At 41.1% G+C, this 7614-nt stretch overlaps 2 protein-coding genes across 4 annotated transcripts; one reads left to right on the plus strand and one right to left on the minus strand.

Annotated features, from left to right (window-relative positions):
* Window positions 1–79: 79 nt before the first annotated feature.
* Window positions 80–2930, plus strand: LOC133168769 (FUN14 domain-containing protein 1). 3 transcript variants are annotated; one of them, XM_061300376.1, is made up of 5 exons: window positions 80–220; window positions 1125–1290; window positions 1381–1456; window positions 1649–1783; window positions 2133–2930. In XM_061300376.1, exons 1-5 carry the CDS (start codon window positions 217–219, stop codon window positions 2208–2210), a joined length of 459 nt encoding a protein of 152 aa, XP_061156360.1. In that variant the 5' UTR covers window positions 80–216; the 3' UTR covers window positions 2211–2930. The 3 variants fall into 3 exon arrangements, with proteins under 3 accessions (XP_061156360.1, XP_061156342.1, XP_061156351.1); XM_061300358.1 differs by lacking the exon at window positions 80–220 and adding an exon at window positions 619–772; XM_061300367.1 differs by lacking the exon at window positions 80–220 and adding an exon at window positions 620–772 and having other exon boundaries at window positions 1649–1777.
* A 1612-nt stretch (window positions 2931–4542) lies between these two features.
* On the minus strand, window positions 4543–7180 carry cenpl (centromere protein L). The gene is made up of 5 exons (XM_061300350.1): window positions 7053–7180; window positions 6195–6342; window positions 5863–6114; window positions 5219–5767; window positions 4543–5129 (listed from the first exon to the last, which is right to left on the minus strand). The coding sequence occupies exons 1-5, from the start codon at window positions 7073–7075 to the stop codon at window positions 5055–5057; spliced, it is 1047 nt and encodes a 348-aa protein (XP_061156334.1). The 5' UTR covers window positions 7076–7180; the 3' UTR covers window positions 4543–5054.
* Window positions 7181–7614: the final 434 nt, after the last annotated feature.

Below are 7614 nucleotides of genomic sequence, written 5' to 3' on the forward strand. Positions count from 1 at the left end.
ACAGGCGATCGGCTTACTCCACCGAATCAAACAGACGGAAGCGAAGAAAAGCAAACGATCAAAAACTTTTCCCAGCCTGAAAAGATGCGATTCGATGTAGTAAATCCTTTCCGGGGGACAAGCAGCGCTCCGCGAGCTGATCTTCAACGTCACATTTTTCTTCCCAAAGCGAGATCATACCGTGGCTCAATTGCGACTACATGAACACATAATCCAATGTGTAAGTATTCCTCAATTAAACGCGTTTCGGCTGAGAAGATAAAGTTGTTTTAATTGTGTCAACGAAGCAAACCCACGCGCCGTTGTGGCCACGCCCTCACCTTGTGTTTTAGCCAATCAACATGCTTGCATCCCACCATATGACTTCTCTGCCATTGCCTCTCGTCTTCAATAATACACTGTACATCATCTTTTTTGCAAACCAGTCTGCAAACTGAAACCTGATCAGAACTGATTTTACAACACTATTTTTTTGCAAAGTAAAGATAGCTGGATAGGTACTTGTAAATATTGGATTCCATCCACGACTTTCATGCAATGTAACTTATGTTTGAATGTTCAAATACGTCGCCACAAGCCCGGAATGTTCTCCCGACAAGAAGCAAAGGTTGTAATATTTTAATAATAAAGGTTGCTGAGCGACGTGGCACGGACACTGACATATATACGTCCATGGACACGGCATCATCATCGCGTGGGCGCGGCTTATTTTGTCAACATCCTGTTAAATTCTCCAGCCCCTTCAAAATGGCGACCGTGGAGCAGAGGGAAGGTGCGGACTTTTTATTGTATGAATTACCGACGGGTTTGCTTCAAATAATTTGATACATTGGGAGCATGTCCTCTATTTGTATGACGCGATTTAGTGCACAATTGTTATTGAAGTATTTGCGGGAGAATTTGCCGATAGATTGCTCAAAAATACTGCCCCACGTCCTCTCATCAATATGACGTAACGATGACAGCTATTTTGGAGATTCTATATAGAAAGGTGTCTTAACAGCTGAGTGCTTCAGTTCAACTAGCCATTCCTTATAATGTCATGCTAATAAAGAATCCAGGTCCACATGCACTTGCATTTTTTCCCTCTTTGAATTGGATCGTTTTGCAACTCATCTCAACAGGGCAAGAAGAGCCAGAGAGTGATGAAGAGGTGTACGAGGTGGTGGATCTGACCGAATATGCTCGGCGGCATCAGTGGTGGAGCAGGGTGTTTGGGAACAACTCTGGGCCGCTAGCTGAGAAGTACTCGGTGGCAACCCAGCTCATGATGGGAGGGATCACAGGATGGTAAACACCATATATTTGGTTCAGTGGACTTCCATAGAATGTTTAATGTTGCCATTCATCCTTTTTCTGTCCCCTATCCAATGCATGCAGGTGTGCCGGTTATGTCTTCCAGAGAGTGGGGAAAGTGGCAGCCACTGCTGTAGGTGGAGGGTTCCTCCTTTTACAGGCAAGACATGCACCTTTTTAAATCCTCCTGCATGTGCGAGATTTGAATGTCAAGGGAAAGGGAATCTTTTGTGTTAGAAATGTAATATAAAACATTAGCAGTGAGGATTAGAATTGTGTGTACATCTAGAAAAGGTGGAAAGCTGTCTGTCTCTACTGATAAATCCTAAATTTGTATGCCCTTTTTACACAGATTGCCAATCACAGTGGCTACGTGCAGGTGGACTGGAAGAAAGTGGAGAAAGATGTAAACAAAGCCAAGAAACACCTGAAGAAGAAAGCAAACAAAGCAGCCCCAGAACTCAACACGTTCATTGAGGAGGTAAAGGTATCTGCAAAAAAAAAAAAAAGCTTTCTTTCATGCTTGTCTATCTTCTAGCTATTTGCATGTTTTCTTAAAAATATTCAAACGAAATGTTTTTGGGGGCGTGTGGATAACACGTTTTCCATGAAGATCTGCGGAAGAATTTTTGGGGTTTAAAAATAAAGGGATGGGGCAAAATGAAGATCCAAACCTGCTAACAATTTGGAAATTGCACCCCCACCTTAAAAAAAAAAAGTAAAACAGAGAAATACGATTCTGTTTTACACTTAAAGTGATGCTCTTTTTTTGTTTTCCATTAGTGTTTTTTATCCACTCTGCTGATTCAATCATGATTTCCTCCCCTGTCATACAGGCCAGCGATTTTATAAAGAGAAACATCGTCTTGTCCAGTGGCTTTGTTGGAGGATTTTTTCTGGGTTTGGCCTCCTGAACGAAACTTCTGCACTATGCTTTTGGTCACTGTGTAGGTCATTTTTGTCACATTTTGTTTACATCACCTTGTAAATTGTGAATTCATGATGGACATAATTTTGATCATTGGATTGTGATTTGTGGTGGTGAGTTGTATATTTACATTTAGGGTAAGAAATAACTCAAGTGAACACCAGTCCTTACTTGTGTGAGTGTGTGAAATGCTGGATTACACTTCTCATTTTGGGCGGCTGAGGTTGTGGGTGACATGTTTAATTAGGACAATGTTAAAAGCAATGTTATGCAGAAGTGTACTTATGATTTTATAGACAAATCATACTGTTTATAGCCAGTGAGGAGAGTTAGGGGCATTTCTTCCTCCTGGCGGGTATAACATAAGATAGGTGAAAAGCACTGGTCTAGCCTCATGCATGAAAAAACTGACCAAATATTTTTGTTGTGTTACATTGTAAAAATTATACATTGTTTATTGCCTACTTGTGTGCAGCACTGGACTGGGATGAAAATAACATTTTGGCTCAGAGCGGTCCCTCATATTAATTGAAGTACGACCAATCTGTTATTTATGTATGTCTTATCTGAAGGAATGTTATCCTGGCCTTATTGTTTCATTTTAAATTGAAAATAAGGAAGGCTGTGTAATTTACAAAATAATGAATTTGGTAAATACATATTTAGAATGCCCTGGAAAATAAAAAAGGTGCAACAGCTTGAAGAATTGAATTGTGGGACTATCCCACAAATGCTTGCAGGTTTTATTTACTTAAATATCTTCTCAAGGTTATGTTTATATTCCCATTTTATTTTTTTACAATAAAGGCTCATAGTCATATGTGACACCAACAATAACAAAAAAGAAAGGGCCGGAGTTGGCAGGCTTATGTAGATATTGCAACCAAATAATAGCAGCATTAGCAATCCATCCATCGTTTACCGCTTATCCGGGTTTGGGTCACAGGGGCAGAAGCTTCAACAGGGAAACTCAGACTTTCCTCTCCCAGACACTTTGTAGAACTCTTCCAGAGCGATTCCAAGACATGCCCAGGCCAGCCGGGAGACTCTCCTGTCTGAGCTGGGCCGTCCCCTGGGCCTCCTGCTGGTGGGACATGCCCAGAACATGTCATCTGGGAGGCATTCTAATCACATGCCCGACCTGTCTCATCAACATGGATCAATCGGTAAATCGAGAGCTTTGCCTTTTGGCTCAGGTCCTGCTTGATCACGACAGACCGGTACAGAGTCCACATCACAGCAGACGCTGCACCGATCTGCCTTTCAATCTCCCACTCTATCCTGGCCTCACCAGTGAACAGGACTCTAAGATACTTGAACCCCTCTGCTAGGGGCGGGGTCTTATCCCTGACCCGAAGAGGGCTCGCTGTGGGAATTTGTCTCAGATTGCGGCTTGACAAAGCCAATCATCTGCAAAAAGCAGAGATGTAATACTGAGACCACCAAATCGGACCCCCTCAATGCCTCGGCTGGGCCCAGAAATTCTGTCCGAGGTTATGAACAGAAACTAACAAATCAACATCGTAGCATCAACTATCAATATGACCAAAAATGATAAGTAGGCGGAAAGCAAGTGACTCTTGCAAAGGCTGTTGGTATTAGTGTTATTGAGTAATATTAATCATTCACCATTGCTGAAGACATTAAATGGAAGTTACTGAATGTTACCTCAATCACCTAAAGCTCACTGTAAGACCCAATTGTTATTGTTCTTTAATTTCTTTGTGCTCGTTCCTGGTTTTTGATGATCATGTTCCAACGTGCGCATTCGATATACACTCTTCACACGCGTGCTGGCCAGAAGTGAAAGCCACACTGCTACAACGCAATCACATTTACTTCGTGCAAATATTACAAGTACTACTTATTTTATATGGATTTTTTTTCGTCTTTATCACATTGCAGCTTAATGGACAGATGAGCATCTGCAGTTCTCACAGAGAGTAATACAGTATGGTGATTTTTTTTTCATGCATTTACTGTAGAATTTAAACTTGCCATTCACACATCACAAACTGAAATAGGACATCTAGCTGTATTTTTACCTGCTCAATTCTATGCATGTTACATGTTCAATGTTTTTGTATTGTCCTGAAGCACATGTGAAATTGTCAACTGCCTCATTGTTTTCTGTGTGAAATTGTGAGCTGCCTCATTGTTTGACATCTAAACAGTAACTGTTTGCTGGGTTCCTTATTTTAAATGTATTTTTTTAAGATGAACAAATGAAAGGATTGATTTTCATGTCTGTATTAAAGAAATGAATGACTCTTTGTGTCTTGTGCAAAAGCCAGGTGAGGGTAACAACCAAAACCAGATGTCGCAATACGATTTATTGTATTCAGTGTTGATGAACAATCTTTTAAAAGAAAACATTTAGCCTTTAATACAGATATACTGGGCATAAAAAAAATAACTGCTACTCATGAATATACAACTGTGTGCAAAGTTACAAAAACGACCACATAATTCGCAGGATAAAAAAACATTTGTGCATGGGCATTGTTCATACTCTTGTGAACAAGCAAGTTACAATTTCTTGGTGTATAAAGGATGAACAGACATGGTGTCATTGTGTGTCAACATCGATGTACCCACAGCTTTATCCATTCCTCATCAAAATGGATAGGCTTTCTTGGCCTCCTTTCAAACGACTGCGTTGAAAATGTTCAAATGTTCCACTTTGGGAGGACAGCAAATGAAAAGATTGCTAATATACAATCATGTCATTTACAGGTAAAATGTAAAATATGCAATCCCAAGACTGAGAAGACCCCGTCAAGTGAATTCAGTGGACTTGAATAACATCGTCAACGATCTGGTGTAGTCTTTAAAAGGGCATTTTGAGCAGGGCACACTCGGTCAGCAGCGTCAGAGTGGTGATCATGGATTTGCTGTTGGAAAACTGAAACAAAAGCACATATATATATATATATATTAACTCTGTTTTTATCAGACACACCTGAGAGAAAGTCCTGTTTCCGATTTAGGTACCTTAATCCTGCCGTTACTTTCGGCTGTGCCCAGCGCTGTTGACACATGGCTCAGGTTCCCAGCTGACAGATCCACCAAGTAAAATCGATAAAAGTGGCCCATGAGGCCCTTTATAAAGTTTATGGAATCTTCTCTGTCAATAACATTGTCGGCCTGATCCACTTTTACACCGCGCCATAGCTCCCAAGCGTCATCGGGGTGTACAGCATAGGTGACCTGAAGTGGCGGCTTAAACGGAAGAGTCCAAATCATTTTGAGTTGCTTAATATTGGAGTCCATGTGGCAGTTGGTCCATAATGCCACCAACCATTCCAAGGTGGTTTGGTTGATCTCTAACAAGCCAAAGCAGCAGTCAAAGTTCTTCTGGAACCAGGATTTGACCAAGGCGGTGAGTGTCTCCGTCCCACTGCTGCCAAATAGTGGTAGCGACATGAACTCTTTTGGAAGAGATTTAATGGAGTCAGAGTTTCCATTGACGCAAGCAAGCCAGCCTCTCCATACTGTCTTCTGATGGTCATCCTGCCCAGCAAATAGGGAGTTATCATAGATCTAGAGTGGGAGACAATGGAAGCGTAAGCAAAAGGATCTTGCAGACAGACTGACCGACATCTGGCTGAGCATTATCTCTACAATCCTGTGCAAACCTGTATTAAGATGGTCTCAGCATCATCATCCGTTACAGCCAGACCATGAACCACAGAGAAGGTGATCCTGAGGCTTTGTGTACTTCCCTCCTCCACTGCCAGACCTTTCTGCCTCTCCGCAGCCATAAATGCAGACAGTTGCCTGGCGTAACTCTTCAGCTGGGTATAGCGGAATCGGTAGAGAGGTGTGACATAAGACAGCTGCCATTTTGTGCCCATCAGGGAGGCCAACTGTTTGGGGTCCACCTTATCCTGATAAAAGAAAAGCGTAGTGGTCATTACCCATTAATGATGACCTGTCATCAAGCAAGAAGCAATTTGGGATTACTCACAAGGATATTGTCAGGATTTGGCGTTCTCTTGGTGTTGAGCCGCAGTGACGTCAGTGCTCTCGTGCTGGAGTTATGTACTGTCATGCTCTGGTAGGAAAGTCGGTAGCTCCTAGTTTTACGCCTTTTTTCGTTGGGGGTTCTTGCCACACTAGAAAACACAATGTATTGGAAGAATATGAATGCAAATCATCATGCAGTGAAACTACTAATGCTTAGCATCTTGCAACTTAAAATGGTTCACCAGAAATTATGTCAGTTCGTAACGTTAAATTTGATGTTACAGTATTTTTTGTTTTGTTTTAATTACAAATTCTTTGGAAGGCTTTGTCGGGTTGAAAACTCAATTACTGGTATGGAAAATGGGTAAGGAAAAGTTGTTGAGATATCTAAAATCACTGACTCGTGAAGGTTGTGAACAGTCCGTAATAACCATAAATACATTTTTAATATTATTATTTGGGATTATTCTTGCAGAAGACCGCAGGTTGTAAGGTGTGGCGGAGCGAGCTGAGGAGGTAACTAGGAATGGACTGGACATCTCGAAAAAAAGGTCCCAAAAGAAGAACACAAAGTTCTCTTCGAATTACAGTTGTAATTACAATCCAAATCTGCAAGCTTAATAAAGGGGCAAACAATCGTAAATTGTGTGTTTTGCAGTAAAAAAACGGGAACTGATCGGAAAGATAATATTATGACAGGAAAGGAAAAACGATTCGTTCTAAACAATGCACCATTGCTCACCAAAAAGGACCAAATAATCCATAATTTGATATGATTTGTACACGAGCAAAACGGCGCTAAATATGTTTTTTCTCCAGACGAATGCAATCACAATGTTTGTAAACAAAAGCGTATTACCTTTTTTGTACTGAGGGTACCATATTTGCTACTCGGATCGAAAAAGAAGTGCGCTGTAAACAAATTTGAACACCGCGCCCGCTTCTTCTTCCTTTATGCAGTTGAATTTAACAACATATAGGGCTCGTTACCGCCACCTTTCGACATGGAGTATGCCATGCAGCCACAGCCGTCAGACGCCGCTCAGGTTCTCTTTAATGCTCCCCATTTTCTGTATTTCATAATCCTGTGCCGTGACAGGGCCGAACGCGCTGCAAACGCATTATATCTAATCAGTATGTTGTATTTGTATTTATTTGCATTTTAATTAAAATGATAAAAAAAAAAGAAGATTAAAAATACCCCCCACAATTTAAATACATTATTTTGTCTTTCGGTTAGGAAAAAAGGCAACAATATATGATCGAAATGTTGTCATGGTAAGAAATGTATGTTGAAAGTGTTGGAAACGGAAAAGGTACCAAGTGGGAATGGCCGATAAACTACCAAAGTCACGCCCCCGCCATCGTTACCTCGGAAACAGCCCAGTTCTTGACATTAGAGTCCCAGTAATAATATAGTC

This window comes from Syngnathus typhle, linkage group LG2 (assembly GCF_033458585.1).
Source record: "Syngnathus typhle isolate RoL2023-S1 ecotype Sweden linkage group LG2, RoL_Styp_1.0, whole genome shotgun sequence".
In the NCBI taxonomy this organism is placed as follows: domain Eukaryota; kingdom Metazoa; phylum Chordata; class Actinopteri; order Syngnathiformes; family Syngnathidae; genus Syngnathus; species Syngnathus typhle.

What these genes read in the sequence shown, in the direction of transcription:
- LOC133168769 (XM_061300358.1), top strand. Translation starts at nt 673, where the DNA reads ATGGACACGGCATCATCATCGCGTGGGCGCGGCTTATTTTGTCAACAT. An exon ending in GACCGTGGAGCAGAGGGAAG is followed by an intron (nt 773 to 1,124) that starts GTGCGGACTTTT and finishes TCATCTCAACAG; the next exon opens with GGCAAGAAGAGCCAGAGAGT. An exon ending in CGTTCATTGAGGAGGTAAAG is followed by an intron (nt 1,784 to 2,132) that starts GTATCTGCAAAA and finishes CCTGTCATACAG; the next exon opens with GCCAGCGATTTTATAAAGAG.
- cenpl (XM_061300350.1), bottom strand. Translation starts at nt 7,075, where the DNA reads ATGGTACCCTCAGTACAAAAAAG. An exon ending in CAAATCCTGACAATATCCTT is followed by an intron (nt 6,115 to 6,194) that starts GTGAGTAATCCC and finishes TTCTTTTATCAG; the next exon opens with GATAAGGTGGACCCCAAACA. An exon ending in CTGAGACCATCTTAATACAG is followed by an intron (nt 5,768 to 5,862) that starts GTTTGCACAGGA and finishes CTCCCACTCTAG; the next exon opens with ATCTATGATAACTCCCTATT.